General features: G+C 49.1%; 7 protein-coding genes across 7 annotated transcripts; 2 read left to right on the forward strand and 5 right to left on the reverse strand.

Moving 5' to 3' along the window:
• Positions 1 to 110: 110 nt before the first annotated feature.
• An18g02770 (uncharacterized protein) lies at positions 111 to 1,377 on the reverse strand (the record flags this gene model as incomplete). Its single annotated transcript, XM_001398700.3, has 3 exons — positions 111 to 127; positions 274 to 972; positions 1,029 to 1,377. The coding sequence occupies 3 exons, from the start codon at positions 1,375 to 1,377 to the stop codon at positions 111 to 113; spliced, it is 1,065 nt and encodes a 354-aa protein (XP_001398737.3).
• Positions 1,378 to 2,729: 1,352 nt separating this feature from the next.
• An18g02780 (uncharacterized protein) lies at positions 2,730 to 3,984 on the forward strand (the record flags this gene model as incomplete). Its single annotated transcript, XM_059745681.1, has 2 exons — positions 2,730 to 2,830; positions 2,937 to 3,984. 2 exons carry the CDS (start codon positions 2,730 to 2,732, stop codon positions 3,982 to 3,984), a joined length of 1,149 nt encoding a protein of 382 aa, XP_059605630.1.
• A 1,302-nt stretch (positions 3,985 to 5,286) lies between these two features.
• On the reverse strand, positions 5,287 to 6,386 carry An18g02790 (hypothetical protein; the record flags this gene model as incomplete). Its single annotated transcript, XM_059745682.1, has 4 exons — positions 5,287 to 5,778; positions 5,832 to 5,949; positions 6,031 to 6,085; positions 6,335 to 6,386. 4 exons carry the CDS (start codon positions 6,384 to 6,386, stop codon positions 5,287 to 5,289), a joined length of 717 nt encoding a protein of 238 aa, XP_059605631.1.
• A 198-nt stretch (positions 6,387 to 6,584) lies between these two features.
• On the forward strand, positions 6,585 to 8,057 carry An18g02800 (uncharacterized protein; the record flags this gene model as incomplete). The annotated part of the gene is made up of 4 exons (XM_059745683.1): positions 6,585 to 6,689; positions 6,746 to 6,978; positions 7,026 to 7,596; positions 7,782 to 8,057. The coding sequence occupies 4 exons, from the start codon at positions 6,585 to 6,587 to the stop codon at positions 8,055 to 8,057; spliced, it is 1,185 nt and encodes a 394-aa protein (XP_059605632.1).
• A 482-nt stretch (positions 8,058 to 8,539) lies between these two features.
• On the reverse strand, positions 8,540 to 10,709 carry An18g02810 (hypothetical protein; the record flags this gene model as incomplete). The annotated part of the gene is made up of 11 exons (XM_059745684.1): positions 8,540 to 8,592; positions 8,675 to 8,887; positions 9,178 to 9,277; positions 9,384 to 9,438; positions 9,518 to 9,548; positions 9,680 to 9,733; positions 9,778 to 9,866; positions 9,960 to 10,040; positions 10,140 to 10,250; positions 10,452 to 10,549; positions 10,632 to 10,709. The coding sequence occupies 11 exons, from the start codon at positions 10,707 to 10,709 to the stop codon at positions 8,540 to 8,542; spliced, it is 963 nt and encodes a 320-aa protein (XP_059605633.1).
• A 291-nt stretch (positions 10,710 to 11,000) lies between these two features.
• On the reverse strand, positions 11,001 to 11,976 carry An18g02820 (uncharacterized protein; the record flags this gene model as incomplete). Its single annotated transcript, XM_001398705.3, has 3 exons — positions 11,001 to 11,106; positions 11,165 to 11,168; positions 11,439 to 11,976. The coding sequence occupies 3 exons, from the start codon at positions 11,974 to 11,976 to the stop codon at positions 11,001 to 11,003; spliced, it is 648 nt and encodes a 215-aa protein (XP_001398742.3).
• A 661-nt stretch (positions 11,977 to 12,637) lies between these two features.
• On the reverse strand, positions 12,638 to 16,092 carry An18g02830 (uncharacterized protein; the record flags this gene model as incomplete). Its single annotated transcript, XM_059745685.1, has 6 exons — positions 12,638 to 12,898; positions 12,949 to 13,251; positions 13,299 to 14,293; positions 14,350 to 14,560; positions 14,610 to 15,846; positions 15,962 to 16,092. The coding sequence occupies 6 exons, from the start codon at positions 16,090 to 16,092 to the stop codon at positions 12,638 to 12,640; spliced, it is 3,138 nt and encodes a 1,045-aa protein (XP_059605634.1).
• Positions 16,093 to 16,862: the final 770 nt, after the last annotated feature.

A 16,862-nucleotide genomic window follows, 5' to 3' on the forward strand; every position in this document is an offset into this window, starting at 1 on the left:
GACTGTTCTTCTTCGGGGAGTTGTGGTAGCTGGGATACCACTAGGATATTTCCACTGGCTCACTGGCAGAGATAAACAAATACAGCAGCGCTCTTTAATGCTAAACCCGTTCAACGCTCATCCTGTCCTACAACATCCCAGTTACATACATGAAGCGCCGCACAAGCACCCACAAGAACACTAAAATAAAACAAGAGATCCCAATAATCGCGAGACGAAAGACTGAAGCATCTTTAGCCAGTCTGTCTCGAACCCAGCCACAGACGAACTGACCAAAGGATGCACATTTGTTACCCATACGCGACCAGCCTCGTTCAGTCTCCGGGTGGGCCCCCTCAGTCTTGAATATCTGTTCCAGCGACTCTTCTAGCAGAAGACCCATCATGAGCTTATTTTCCCTATCATCTTCGACCGTCTTGGCTCTCAGCCTCTCCTCCCGGCGATTCAACAGTTCGCGCTCTTCTTCAATGTTTCTGAGTTGGCAAGCTAAATTTTCTTCCAGAACATTCTTGTTGAACTCGAGGATCTGGATCTTATCCTGCAGATCGTGATGGAGACTCTCCAGCTGTGAAGTGCGTAACGAATCTCCAAGAGCCTCAGCCAGCTTCTTGGCGATCCTAACGAGATCACAAACTCCGCGCGCAGTCGTCGGAAGTCGATGTACAGCGGTGTGACGTATTCTCACTACTTTTGACAAGATCGACTCAAGTTTGAGGTCTGTTAGTTGGAGAGCATCTTCAGGGATCTGGGACGTCCATCTGAAGGGAGGCCTCGTCCACTTGGTCAATTCAACAGCTGCAGCACAGTCCCATCCGTTCCTTTCAAGATTGTCAGGGAGCCACTTTCTCATGAAATCGAATATGCACTCCTCTAAGACTTGCTGCACATTGGTCAAGATCCGATGCTGAGCATGATATGGGAGGTACAGAGGAAATAATGAAGCCGCGGGTCTCTCAGGTGTTAATGTCTCATCTGTGAGATGGATGTTACCAAAGAACCGACAGGGACATCAATGATACATAACATACCCGAATCATTCTCCTGTTCTACTTTCACCTCTTGGGTGAAATCAACCTCTGTTGGTACAGGGGCTGGATCTGCTACAGTTTGCCCTCGTTCTTCTTCCCCTTCACTGCCTTGTTCTTCGTACGAAACAGAGATCTCCTCGAGAACTTCTTCATTCGACCGGGACGCCTCCTGTTCAAGTACCGCATGCTCCGTCTGCCGTACAGGACACGGCTCAAAGAGACCAGGAAAATACGCCTGAGCCTTTACACTCGAGCCAAAGAGGCCTTTCTCCAAAAGGAGCTTCACAATGGGCAGAACCCTGGTGAGATTATAATTTGGAATCAGCCTTCTCAGGGAGCTCTCGTGCATTTCCATGCGTGTGCGGATAGCCCTCGTTTTCCGTATGTTTGCGTTGACCCCGCTGAAGATGGCCCTACAGGCAAGAAAGATCTGTCGTTGTTCAGATATTGGTGCTGCTGGCATGACTGGCTGACGATGATATTGCCCGGGAAACTGTGGGAAAAGAAATGTCCTGTAAGGATCCCCGCTTATGGATGCGAGAAAAGGTTATCTGGAGCTGAAAGGATCCCTAGACGGTAGAGAAGAGACTTTCCAGGCCGGTCACTGTTATAACCGTCAACAAGACATGTCGGCACACTATTTATTAGACTTCAATCTGCATAGTATCGTCATTGCTTCTCTCGAGCGCCTATGTGTGGCTGCGGAAGTGGCTGTGCCAGGAGGGGCCCAACGGAAACCCTAACAAGGCTGTCTACTGTGAAAGAGCGCGTTGGCAATATTCTAGACAGCGTTAGACATGATCGGTTGATTGATTGGATGTCAGCATATTATTCCTTTGCCGCCGCAGCAGGCAGATGCAAGTTGGCGCAGGCGCCTAGCAGGGGTGTCCGGCGGGGTATGTGTTCAGCCTCGGGCAAGCTTCCCGGGGCAAACTCGCATAAGGACATCAGTACTTTGGCTATCACATTCCGAAAGGATGTCCAGTGAGCTTGCATTTCCCGCAGAGCCAACAGATATCAGACAACATGATCGGGGTTCCTTCCGGTTGGCGCTGAATCACTCGGCGGTTATCATGGCTGAACTAAGAAGGGATGTTCCATGTCCGACACCTAAGCGCTTGAATACCTCCTAGTCGCTCCTAAGGATAGGCTCTCGGCTTCCGAAATTATTCTTCCGCAGTTCCTTGAGACACTATCATGTAATGGCCTTGCAGTCAAAAAGCGCGCAAGGCTGATTCTCTTCCACCTCTCCTAAAACGGAAGTACAACTCCACCAACAATTCGATTGTACCGCTCGCAGGGTGCTACTGTAGGCAATAGTGTCAGCTGGTGCTTTACAGCTCCATGCATGGCTCTCAAGTTGAATATGCATACCATGCCGCCGCTCTTACAGGCTGCCCCGTCCCAGCAGTATGGAACCCCGTAATCACTTTGCATGCCAACGCACTCCAACATGTCTCGAGTATCGCAGCCTTGCATGCAGCGATAAGGTATGACGTGTCAGTTGCGTCTTGGAGCAGGAGTCATCCCCGCGATATCATCGAAATTTTTGCGTTGTTTATTACCTCCAAGAATTCCATATATAAAGGCGTCCTCCCAGACTTCCAGACACCGCTAACATTGCTTGTGAGCATCTCTCAACACAAGAACCACTATAATAAGGAGAAATTGGCGGAGAACAAGGCAAGAGCCAAAACAATTATGGCACTGGAGCCTACAACGCCCCCTGAGGATGGCATGGCCAAGCAACCGGTGAACCCAAGTATCCCAGAGCTCAAAGAATATGCCCAAGTGGCTGAATGGTAAGGGCTATCCCTCTATCCTACTTCCATTATGGTGCCTTCTCCCCATAACCTATTATGGCCATAACTTCAGTGTTTATTAAGCCATGCTAACGTTGAATTATAGTCCCTACACGACTCCAATAATTACCTTCAAGGTTAACGACAGCTACTACAACATTCCACAGAATTATCTCCGACCCTTCGATAGTTTACAATTCGATCCACAGTCTGTGCATGCATTCTTCTCGGGTGAAGGCTATCATCACGAGCTAAATGTCCACCCAGAAGTTGCCCATACCTTTGTTCATTACCTGTACACTGGACAGTATGAGACACTTGAAACCCAATTCGAGCCCCCTCAGTCAGTGGATGACATCCCCGCATTAACCAAAGCCCGCGATAGCATAGAGTTCGAGCGCGCGGCCTACGTCTATGAGGCTGCCGTTCAGTACGAGATCCCGGGGTTATTAAACATGGCACAGGCCTTCATGGCCCGATTCGCAGAGAGGTTGCCAATAGCCAACATTCTGCGTGGCATAAGATGTGTATATGGCAACCTTCTTGAGCAATCTTCTGGCTGCATGTGGCTTGAGGACTTTGTTCGAGAACAATTGAGTATCGCATTCAGCAGCACAGATGGAAAACTGAGACACATTATGAAGGAGTATGAGGTTGGAAATAGTAAAAGTTTCGATCATTTTGTTGTCGACGAAGTTTTGGCACTCTACGAAGAGGAGCAAGACAGAATACATCACGTGAAGAGTTTGGCCAATTCAGGGGAAGAACATGGGCCTATGCTTCAATCTGAGCCTCCCTACGAGCCTGCATTTGAGCCTGAGCCTGAGCCTGAGCCTGAGATCAAAGCTCCGGAGATACCAGACAGTCCCCTCTATAAAAACTGGCACACACTCTCATCCAAAGACCGGAAGAAACGTGAGAAAGTTTTGATTAAGAATGGACTTCCTATCCCCGGTAAAGATTTCGAATTGCCTGTTCCGAATGATAAACCTCCTCCAGAGGCAGAACCTGAGCTTCCGGCCGAGCCCGAGCCCGAGCCCGTCCCCATGTCAAGTTCATCTTTTGGGTCTTGGGACATGCCAGTCGCCAGCAATAATCGATTGGTTGACATTTCCCAACCGGTATCATTTGGTTTTGCCAAATGGGGAGCTTAAAGCAGGGAGGAACGAGAGTCATAGTAATGGAAAATTGGAATCAAGCGTTGGTAGAGCGAAAGTACCTGTATGGTTGCTAACATCGCCATCATGTTTTATATTGTTTGATTTCCGTGGACTTGGAAGGCGCCTATTATTGCTTCTACTATTTTTAGAGAGATATGCCCAGTGAAGTTCTTGCAGGACTGCCTACGATGGTATCTTCCTTGAAGATTTATACCCTAGCTTTGATGCGCATGATTCAAGTTGGTATTACTGGCATCTCTCTGAATAAGATCTATCAGAGAGCTTCCCGACCTGGGTGAACATCGGTGCAGCTCTGGTTTCTGCTTCTCACGCCGCATGCTCAATGTTCCTCAATTGGTGGCCTGGGCCGATTGAGACATATTTCCTATATTCTGGTATAAAAGCTCTCCTCGCTTGTGTATTCAGCTGCGGTGACGACCTTTCCTACATCTGCGCCACTGTGTTATTTAATGTGTTTTATGCGAGGTTTGAGCTGCTTTGCCAGCACTCAAAGCCATATCCTTGCTGAAGCCATCTAGGCAGCTGCATAGCGAGCATCTTACATGATAGCCTCTGTCGGCCTAAAGAGATATCAATTGAACTTAATCGAGGTGAATCCAAGCCCCTAAAGACGTATTTGTTCAGTCCTTCCCAGATGACTTTCCCATCTGCCCACATCATACGATACCACTATTGCTTGACACGGCTCCAGAATCTATTCGCTTCACCGACGACAAGTCTTGGCTTGAAGCGTTACGATAAACCTAATGCCCAGATGGATGCCACTAAGCAGCGCGGACGAGCTTTGCTGAAAAGGAATGACTGTTGGCAACAGCCAGATTCCGGGGGCGCATCGACCAATTGAGCGCTTTCAGGCAATCGTTATGTCACTGCCCCAGTTGAAAATTGAAAAACCCGCCCTGTACTTGTATGCAGCTATGCAGGTCATAGCGGTACTTGATTTGCATCAGGATGGAATTGCCTGGTGCTGCAGCAAGCATACACATACTCCATAGTGCCAGGCTGACCGTCAGCTTCCCGGGTCCGTATGCCAAATATGGATATGCGCGTTGCAAGGGCGCAATTCCAATGGTGGTCATGCCATCTTTGTAGCTAGTACCACTCAATGTTATCTCACCAAGCCAGAGTGATAGTCTGTGTACACCTGCCAGAGAAATTTATTTCGGGGGTGATTTAAAGGTAATTTCGATGCTCGAACGATTTAGCAGAAGAGGAATGTATTTTCTGGGGTGATTTCACCAGAAGTCGATGAGAAGCCGAAGTTTATGATAGGTCTCAGTAGTCCCAATCAGGTAATCCATATTCGTCTAAACTTTTGTAGACAGCATTAAATTCGTACAGGCTAGCGTAAGACCGGTAGAATGGAAAGGTAAACGTAGATCCCAGATCTACAATCAGACTTCCTCTATAGTTTGCTTTCTTTACATCCTGGGGCATGAGACGGCCACGTCTTGGGATTGCAAAATTTGACACGATTTGCTGGAACCCTTCGTCTTGTCGGCTTAGTGGGTCCTCAGCAATGAAGTCTTTAACAATCGCCCAGCGGGCATTGTTCCAGTTCGGGTCGTGTCTCTCCCTTCCACTTACTCTTTGAAGCTGCTGAAGTTGGGAGTCTGTAAGATACATCCATCCATGGCACTGCACTGCCCAATGACCATTTTCGTGCAAATCGCATAGACGAGCAAAGGCACGTGATTCACATGCAAATGGGCAGATAAAGGCTAAGGTTCTTTCTTGGACAGTGTAGGGTGCTTGGTAGTCATAGAACTGTATAGATACATCATCAGTTTGAGTATGTTTGATAAGGATAATGAACCTACCAACTTCAAGCAGAGATCTCTCTTGTTGTGTTCAAACCGAAAGATAAAGCCTTGTTGGCCCTTGTTGATGAAAACAGGTTTAACAAACTCATCTGCATATCCAGCAAACCTTCTTAGTCTGGGACTTCGTCTCACTACTTCCTTGACGTTGATGATGGAGGAGTCGCGGGTGGTCGTGACGTCCAAACTCTCTTCTTACAAGAATAGATTGACTAAGAGTTGATACGGTTGTGCCTGTTTGCCATTTTCCGACTCTAAGAAGAGGCAAGAAGTAGTATTGTAAGGGTACTGCTATTAAACCGATGAAAGAAACATCACCTTAGGCCGTAAACCAAGGACAGAGCTCTTAAGGGGGAGGTTATATAGAGTGGCTGATACACAGGACACGGCGCCCAAACAAGTAAAGCGCAGGATATTCCAACATCACGTGAGTGTCATTCCTTGTCTCTCATTACGTGACCATGCCTTCCTCCTATTGGAAACCATGATACTGCTTCACTCACTAAGTCCTTTAATCGGGTAGGCTAGAGGTAAATATTTGGACCTGCAACCCATAAGAATGATGTGGGCCAACGTATCCGCGACTGGTCGGCCAAGTGTTGCTCCAGCTGTCATCCCAGCCGTATCTCCGGTTGTTAAGTCCGGCATTGTTTCACCAAATACGAGTATATAAAAGTCTGTGAGCCCTTCTCACTATCTCGACAATTCACAGTCTTCTGCCTCTGGCATTGTAGTATTAAGGCTTATATAAAAATGGTCAACGTTGCCATTGCGGGCGGAACAGGTGCTGTTGGGCGTACCCTTCTGGAGGTGATGGCTTCACAGACCCGACATCGTGCGTTCGCCCTCACACGAAGAGTAAGTCAGCTTAGGTTACCACATATGTGTAGTAAGAATCATCTTATGCTTCACAGGAGCCCACCGAAGATGAGCAGCTACTTGTCCCAACATACCAAGTCAACTACGAGGACATCGATTCGCTCAAGCTATTCCTGGAAGAACACAACATCCACACGGTCATCAGCGCCTTCGGCATCAACGCTACTTCCCTCGCAACATCGCAGCTGAATCTCATCAAGGCTGCTGATGCATCGTCTGTCACTAAGAGATTCATTCCTAGCTCCTTTGCCATCCCTTATCCGGAAGAGTGGGTCTCCATCTTGCTTTTCATACCACATCTTCTAATTATCGTAGAGATGTCTCTATTCTGCCACCTCTTGAACACTACTTTGCTTCTTTCAGAGCCCTGGCAAATTCTAACCTCGAATGGGCCCCCGTCTATAATGGCACATTCCTAGAGTACATCGCACCCCCAACACTGAAGTCGTACCACCCGCACAGTGTGCTGGTACTTGATATGGAGAACAATATTGCTGCGATCCCCGGAAATGGCAACACACCAGTTACTTTCACGTACACCTTTGATATCGCACGATTCGTGATTGCCGCGCTCGATCTCGAAAAGTGGCCCCGGGAGCTCCGCATTGTCGGTGACGAACTGACCTTCAATGAATTATTGAAGCTTGCGGAGGAGGTAAAGGGGGTTAAATTTGACGTCGTCTACGATGATATCGACAAGCTGAAGGCATCACAAATTACGGAGCTACCGGGTCATGTCAAGTCGTATAACAAGTTTCCTAAGGAGAGGCTTCAGTGCTTCTTGGCTATTTTTGAAACTTGGATGGCTACGGGTCAGGCGCGGGTTGCTAGGGAGGGAAGTTTGAATGAGATATTTCCGGATATTAAGCCTCTTACTGCTAGGCAGGTGATGGAACAGCATTGGAAGTCTGTCAAGGGATAGTGCTAATTGAAAAGCTTTCCACTGGACTATTGCGGGGTTTAACGGGATATAAGTCTAGTTTGACTATGGTCACTTATTCAGGTCACCACTTCCTATCTTATCGCCTTTAATGCGTCAAGTATAGTTAACTCGTATATCGTATTTGACAGAGACCTTCTGAAAGCGCAAGCCATGCAGCAACTGTGAGGAAGTACGGGGAAGCATTGGATAGCCTTACCCTAATCGTCAAACCGCGCTACCATATTGTTATACTCTTATCCGAGATCGCATCGAACGATGTACTGGTAGGGTTTGAAGAGGTAGACTTTATATCTTCGCCGGAAGAAGGCCAATTTGAAGAGGTGCAGGCATTTTGTAGACTAGCTACATTATTCGGTTATATTTCCGAAATCAAGACGCATAACTGGGATGCACAAAACCAGTAACTTAACAGGCCATTACAACGTCTTAAGGACAGCGGAGAAACCCGTCCTGCATTATTTCCAGATACGCCGCTGGAAGATTCCGACATCTCAGTTTCTGTATCTCGCACACACAGGACCGGAAGCTTCCTACAGAAGCAAGGAATCTAGAATACGCAAGTACCTTATAAGAGAGGCCTCACCGGTTTTGTTCAGCTATCATTCTCATCAGAGTGTCCTTCAAACAAACATTCATATATATTTTAAGATCCTGGGGTGCTCCCCTCCAGGATCTATCCATATCATCTCTGCTCGCATTTCAGGCGCTCGTGAAAGTGACAGTATGAAGAGTCATGTAGAGCTCCATTATTATCAAGAGAAAGTCCGAGGGACAAAGGTGCCGATCTCTATAGCCAATGGCAAAAACTTTCGCAGAAAGTATAAAGATGAAAGCCCCATGGCCACAATCCAAGTGGCGCCATTGCAGTAACGACGCATGGGTGGTTTTATCTTATGAAGGTCTCAAGGATGTGACCGGGCAGTCCCTCTTCCACATGCACTATCAGTCATCCGATATGAATAAAACTATATACTGTCGCTCCTATGCCTACGAAGTTGCAGACGTGCTTATATATACACACCTTTCACAAACCCATTGACAACTATAGTACTGCTGCTATGATCCATCCGAGATCTGACAGTGCTTTCACCAGTCCATGTGGGTGCTCCTCCCTCAATCTCAGGGACGATGGATGCGACCCGTTCTTGACCAGCTAAGTCTTGCATTTTATATACCGTTCCGTGAAACGGGCTTTCCCCCGCATGTGCTATGATTTTTCTGCACTTTCCAGGCTCTTATACAATGGCCGACTACGACGATGTCTCTCTGCATTAGCCATGTATATGTGGAATAATCTTCTTCCCACGCGACGCTCAGTCTCACCTTTATCTTTCCTACGCACTTACTGGATATATAACGAAAGATCCAATGCAGTCAGTCATGGATTCTATACATTCTGGTCTGAAATGACTATATATAACAGTGTATATGTGGCCCTGGACAAATGAAGCAGCGTGACGGTGGAAATTTGTCCAGACAGAAAGGAGCAGGAATGCAGTCTCTAGAAAAGCATATTCAAACTACCCTGTGCTGCTCCGAACTCATCGACGTGCTGAAGACTAATCGTCTGAACAGAAGCACTGAACCATGACAATGGAAGATAAGTCAGCAAGCCATTGTCTTGCTACGGAACGATCTCGAAGGACCTGTGAGAGGCAACGCGCAACTTAAGGATATACTATGTTCTGGTTGTTTCAAAGGCTGGACAAATATTGCTCTATCATTCCTACCACAGCACTGTGTGGGTGTCCCTGTGCTGTCAGGAATACATAGTAAAGAAACGGGCTGCTATCACGCTGCGACACTTGTCATGTTGACTGAGGTTTGGCTTGAACAAAGCAGTTTTGAGGTGATGAGTCTGTACCGGCAGACATTCAATGCTCGTGCGCCGGTGACTGCCATGATTACAACATGATCATGGCTACCATATATATATCGTTAACACAACTTAACTGCTTGTATCGCTATTGCAGAGTCTGCTACCAAGAAGACCATAAGAGAACTATCATCCCTCAGGTCGATGTACGTCCGGCTCTACCAACAATATCAACCATCACTACTACCACTCCTTCCATCAGTACTGTCACCACCAAATCCTCTCACAGTTACATCTATCTTCCTTACCTTCTACCGCTACCACCCCTACCCATTCCTTTTTGCCTCTACTATTGCGACTTGTTCTTCTATTTCTATCAATGCTAATATCGCTTCCACTCCAAACCCAACTGCCATCCGCAACATAATGGAACATCGCGTTGGGGGTTCACGGTGCGGCTGTTCACATCAAGGCAGAGAATATTTCGGACCTTGCTGAGCACTTAGATGCGCATCTGGCATGCATGGGGTTATGGTATCTGACTGGATAAATGGTGAGAATGTGCTTATGTCTGTCGGGGAAAAACTGCTTAGGCTAGGAATGGCGATGAAGTGAAAATCGCGTGTCAGGATTCGCTTCTATGCCAATATCAGACCCAAACGGAACACACTTACACTGGGTATAAGTGGATGGTGCAGGCTGATACCGCTTATTCACGCTTTCAAGATCATCGTTCCATAGGGTATGGTTGATGTAAGACATGGCGATACCATTCCCACGTCTATGACAAATAATAGCATGTATCTTTTCTTGTGCCGATCCCACTAGGATGGTTCGCGCAAGACAAACAAAAAACTCAGCGCCCCCATATTAAAGGATACTGAATCAGCGGCTCGGTCAGGATGGAACTCCTGTCCAGAGGGTCATACTCATGGAAGGGCCTCTAATTCCTTCTGACATGGTGGCTTCCTATCTACCCTACCCCTCGTGAATCTCTACATAAAGAACAAATCTGACAAAGACAGAGAAAGATGCTTTGGCCATAGCAAGCACATTCACCACACCATCTTCCACTCGAATCTGTTACTTTTTCAATGGCCGTCATCTAAGTGAGGTTCCGAGCCTCCACCACTTGGGCTCCTGATAGTCAGGCGCACAATACAAAACGAGCAGCATATGTGATTTCAATTGCCAGTATATTGTTGATCCCATGCCCTACTCTAGCGATATCCTGCTTCATTGAAATATGGTGTACAACGCGTTATACATCGTTTTGGTGATATTCATCTCATTTTTTACAACAAAACGGATCACTGGTTCTACGGCCATGCTTCTTAGCAGAAGGAACAATGTACCTTGAAGCAACGCATATGTTGCGTGAATGACAAGCAGAAAGGTCTCATGTGGTGTTGGATACTCATCGGCACGGTTTATAATCAGTGTAAAACACGCCGTTGTAATGGTTCTATAGATTGATCAATTGTTGGGAAAGGGAATCGAGAGTTTGAACTGAAAAGCAACTGATTATCTACTAAGTACCAGTTGTGTTGTCACTTTGTAGGTCCATGATCTGGTCGCCAGCTGAGACGCTATACTTAGTACTGACTCGATCCTCTATATTATCTATGCCTAAACTTCTATGAAATTATAGTATCTCGGGCTGTGACACAGCAGATCTATCGATCAAAATCATACTTCACTATATATCATCTATAAGAGTCCTCGATGCACAAACGAAGCACCTAACCAATGTAATCAGCCAATCCACTCTATCACCATCCAATAAACAGCATTCAACAACCCTCCCTCTCCCTCCCCACCCTCTCAACCCTCTCCCCAACCACCCTCGCCCCCTCCTCCAACCCCTCCACCACCGTTACCCCAAACCTCTCACACACGATCTCCACATTCCCCCTCTTCCAATACCCCCTCGGACAAACAACCACCACCTTCCCAGGTTCCCGCATACAAAGCCCCAACTCCAACAGACTGATCGGCGCCGCACTCCCAGGATCAAAATAAAACAGCACGATATCAGCCCGTTCCCGCTTCTCCATCTCCCAAGAGACCTGTTCCTTGAACGGCGGGAAGGAGGGATCTTCGCGCCAGGGGCTGTCCCAGTCTGGACGGAAGGGGTCGTAGATGGTTAGGTGGATGGTTTGGGGGGGTGATGTGATGATATTACTATCTGGATTGGTGTCTGGTTGTGGTTCTGGTTTGGGGAGGAAGTAATGGGCTAGATGGGTGGAGAAGGTATCGCGCCAGGTTGGGGGTGGAGGTGGTGGTGGTTGGCTGTGGGCTGGGTCACGTCTGATGGAGGTGAAGGAGGAGATGCGGATGGAACTGGATGAGTCTCTGCTGGTGGTTGTGGGGGAAGGGGGAGTGCTGCCGGCGAGGAAGATTGTGATGCTGGTTGGTTTGTGGGGGGTGGTGGATGGGGCGTGGATGGTTTCTATGGTGAGGTTGATGTTGGGGTTTTGGTGTTGGTTTTGGTTCTGTTCGGACATGGTTGTCTGTGTTGTTTCTGCGGGGATGGGTTGGGTGGATGGGGAGGTTGTTGTTCGTTGTTTGTGGAGGCGGAAGGAGGTGGTGAATCGGGATGATGATTGTTTGGTCATTATGTTGTGTTTTTAGTTGTATGTGGGATGTTGAAGTTGGGATGAGGGGAAATACACTAACTACTAATAGTAGTAGCAGATGAGCATATCGGGATGTGATGTGTCTTATATATGTAGTTGCAGTGGGGTTGACGATTGCAGTATGAATATTCCCCTTACATCGGGAATCTCCAGTCACTTTACCAGTTAACGATCTTGAGGGATGGATCTAAGAATGATGTAAGTTTTTGCCTGTTCTTCACTTTATTTTGGAACCACTACAATTGCCGCTTGGTATCAAACCGTGACAGCACGTGAGAGCTCCGTTGACTGCAGATAACCTGGTTATCTCCGATCTCAGGATTTAGTCTTGGACCTGAACGAAGATCATCTGTTCATGGAGCAAGTCACTTCTACGGGTATTTATATACACCCTAACATGCACTGCATCCTTAAACAACATACTCGTGGGATTGATTGAATATACGCTAACACTTGCTATCGCCTTATGTACAGCCATACGCTCGGTATGCCAACACCAATATACACAGAGAAGAATACCACGGCGTCATCAGGTATTGCTGATCGAGGCAGCACCCGACCCTGAGGCCGTCAGCGAGTGGATGCTTCCTGGGGGCGCGCTTCCAGCTTCGCCGCTGGTGCTTGCGGGATCAAGGAATCGATGAGAGCCACCATCAAGGTGGTTGCTCTCTCCATCTGGGGCGGTTTTGATCTCCTTCTTTCCGTTCGCTTTGTAATACAGCAGCATATCCCCAGATGAGCGCCAGATGTGTGCCCGTATCGTCGCGAGGGTCATGTTTGGCGGTATCAGCTGTTTTGGTTAGCATTTCCCCATGTACACGGACAACCATAGCTACATACCATCTTCTGGCAATACAGCTCCAGATACTCTTCCGGCTTCATCGCATCCTCCTCTGGCTCATCAGGGTTAGGTGGGTCAATCCGCTCCGCCACGTACGCAAGGATCTTCTTGGCTCGAAGCATGCGATTGGCGTTGAGTCGGTTATTGTTCGCGTTTGCGCTCGTAGCCGGCCTGTCCTGGTTAGTCATGACTCTCCCACGGGCACGCTGTACATACTCTGGCTTGACCACAGGCGGCAAAAGATCATCGTAAGGCTTCAGCGTAAATGCAATCTTAACTGGCTCTTTGAAAGGCATTTGATTCTACCGATGTTAGCCAGAATACCATAACCATTAGGGGGTATGCATACCTTGAGCAGCAAGTCAGCAAGCCATAACGGAATGGGCTTCTCCAACTTCTCAATGTCCTGGCTAATGCCCCCCACAGTGCCCCTGTACAAGTCTGACGCCACTGCCGTGTCGCCGGACTCCTCTTGGATGAACACAGCCGTACGAGGAGGTATCTGCAATTCGGGCGTCTCGTTGTCAGGACTAGGAGTAAAGGCGGACACCAACTCCTGCCCCGGGTTGGCAGACAGCCACTCCTCGTACTCGTGCCGGGTTCGCTCAATGAAGCCACCAAGATTGGTTTCAAACACCTTCTCTTCTTTGACCGATGACTTGTCCGATTCTTCGATTTTCTCTTCTTGAATCTGGGGCTTGGCTTCCGACGAGGACCGGCCCATTCTCTTGGGAAAGTCCATCCGAAATTTCTTTCCAAAGATAGATGCCCCCCTCTTTCGTTCTTCTTTGTCAGGCTCGACCGGTGATTGCGGAAGGGCAGTTGGCGTCGGCTCTCCCGGCGTCGGTGGTGCCTTGTCCGTGTCCAGCGGAGTCAGACCCGGGGGCTTGGACGATGAGGAAAAGTAATCGCTCGATCGATCTGAGAAAGATGTTCGAGTCAGGTCCGGGTTTTGCTGTGATGTTAGGAAGTCCGAAGCCTCGCCGATGGATGTCCCGAAGTAGCTGTTATTGTTGTAGCTATGTGGTGGTAGCACGGGTGACCCTAACGTCCCCGGGCTCGTTGCGTAGCCGATGCCGTAACCGGGCGTCGTAGGGCTACCGAGGGAGTCGTATCCGGACCGGAAGGTTGAAAAAGAGGGATCTATAGGAGTCTGCAGGCCTAACGGCCGCCTTGATCCATCTGCTGACGGTATATCCATTGGCGCAGAGGCGCTCGTTGTGGTCAGCTTGGCCATTTCCTCCGCCCTAGCAACCGCCATGGCACGATACTGGGCATCGCGCCGAACGTGCTCGTCGACGAGAGGTGCAAAGAGCCAGCGCAGTATCCATTTACCCAGGTTGACTGCCTCGTCATCAGCACTTGGTCACGCAGCAACTTTAGGAGTTTTTTTGTCATACTTCTCTGGTCGTCGCGGAATTGGGAACTATCCTCTATGTCTGTTTCGTCGGCGTATATCTCGGCGTCAAAGCAGCGTCCTGGCTCCAGGATCACCGATAGCCTTCCGGTGCGGATATCGATTGTGCACCAGTGAGCAATACTCTCAGTGGTGTTAATCTCAGATGCCACGTCATCCATATGGCGCTTGCCAAAGGATTGAATAGGTTTACACTGCCAACATCAGCATTTGTCAGATCCCGACCACAAGACCATAGCATACCTTGAGAAGATCCCATAAGACAACCTCTCCTGCGGAATCCTGGGTCAAAGTTCGTTTGCGGTCATTTAACATGAAGTGTTTGATCAAGCCATGCTGTCCTTCTATCGTCTCCTCCGGCAACGACTGGACAGGCAGGGTCAGTCCCAGTTCATCTTCCATGTCTGAGCCGGAAGCCTGCCCCTGTGCATGCGGAGCCACTCCCGGCGCCGCGTCGCGAGGAACCCTCGAATTAGGGAATGTGGATGTGTTTGATAGTAAGAGGACGGATTCGTATGGTATCTTCTTGGGCATTCCTTTCGCCGCATCCTTTTCAGCGCTGGACTTCCGTTCCCCTGACGCCGGTGCTTCTATCTCAGCCGTGGTATCGATATCCCTCCACCGATTGATACTGGACTTCGGTGTTGCTGTCCAGATATAGTCTCCGGCGGCTACGACGTTGATAACACCCTCGTGCTCCTGCAGGGCTGCAACGCAGACACCTTGCTCAATATCCGCAGAGTGTCTCGTATCAGTCTTAGCAACCAAGCCGGACCGATCACTCGAATAAAACACCGACAGGCGAGGATGATTTGAATAAAGCGACCAGACACTATCGTTGTGCATCGTCAAGGTGTGCATGCATCTCCCCGCTGTCAGCGACCAAACCTTGACCGTCTGGTCGGAGGATGCGGTCATGATGGTATCGCCATCTTGATTGATGAGGATATCTCGAATATTGTCGGTATGGCCCACGAACTTGGTGATCAATTTGCCGGACTTCGGATCCCACACTCTGACCACGCTTTCCGGTCCACCGCTGGCCAGGACGGACGATACAGCGCCTAGTGCATAGACCGAACCCTTTGCCGTCCGGTCCTCCCCGCACGCATCGATGCTAAGGACTTCACCGCCGCCATTCAGATCCCATAGATAGAGCTTGTGATCCAGGCCGCCTGATGCAACCCAAGAGGAATGATTTCCGGGCGTTGCCAAGGCTTTCACGTAGTCGGCATGTTTGCCGATGGGATGCGGTACCTCGGTATTCTCCGAGTGTGGCCGCCATAATCGAACAGTGGTATCGGACGATGCGGAAACGAGCGCCGAGTTGTTCTTAGTCAAGACAATATCGTTGATCCAATGACTGTGAGCTTGAACTTGGTTTCTGAAGGTTGTCGAGCCGGATTTCGACGACGATGCGCCCGAGAGGGGGCGATTGAGGTCCCACGAGCAGACAACGCCATCGCGACCAGCGGAATACCTTTGCAAGATTGTGGAGTTAGAACTGGCGTGGCTTTGGACGCGGGAACGGGCGGAGTTTGTCGCAGCCGGGTTTGCGGAGGACCAACTGGCGCAAGAGGACGGGGAAGGCTCACAGGATGGAATTGTCCGTATCGACCGTCAGTCCATTAACGCCTAGTCTATGCCCACCAGGGGCATCAGGCAGAGGGAGGACTAGAGGGAGGAGAAGAAATTGAATGTCAGTCTCGAGTCCACTTTGGCGCATAAGTGGGATGGAGGGAGGATCAGATAAGCGCGGAACGCAGCGGTGGTGTAACCGGGGAGTAAATGGCAATCAAGCCCAGCAGACCGACTCTAGACAACAAACATACCATAAGTGACCCTCTGGTGGCTTGTTTTTCGGGCCATGCAGTGGGCGGGGAGCGAGACGCAGTGGAAGAGGAAATGCGGAGGTGCAAGGGACGATGCGGAGGCAGAAGCGACGATCGCTCAGGCACGCAGAGACAGAGGGGAGGGGGACATTCCCCGAGTTGTAGGGAGTGAAGACAGGCCCGAAGGAAGATAACACAGTAAGGAATGAATATGAACGGACAGAGAGCAGAAAAGAAGGGGAAGCAGGACGGGGAGAAGGAGGAGGAGAGGAAGTTTGTTGCCTGGAAGGATGGCGGATGGGGGATGTTATTGACGATGGGCTCACCCCGAGTCTCTCTCTCACTTCGTCTCTCTCTGGCGGGAGGCACGAGCCCCGGCTTCCCTCGGGGATCTGCTCATCTTCCACCTTCTTCTTCTCTCCCCCACGGCTAATTGATCTTCAACTTGATCTACTGACTAGCAGCCATTCAAATACGCTCTGGATTTTACAGGCTATCCCTAAAATCCCTCTGCCTGTTCTCATCATGCTAAGTCGGATTTGAGTTCCCAGTTACCGGCACCATTCTCCACCATGATATCACAGCACTTGAACTATACAAGAGAGGCCAAAATGCCATCTGGATCACTCATAAACCTTCACTCAACACCCTGAAATCAATCACC

The sequence above is a fragment of the Aspergillus niger genome, assembly GCF_000002855.4.
Source record: "Aspergillus niger supercontig An18".
NCBI lineage: Eukaryota > Fungi > Ascomycota > Eurotiomycetes > Eurotiales > Aspergillaceae > Aspergillus > Aspergillus niger.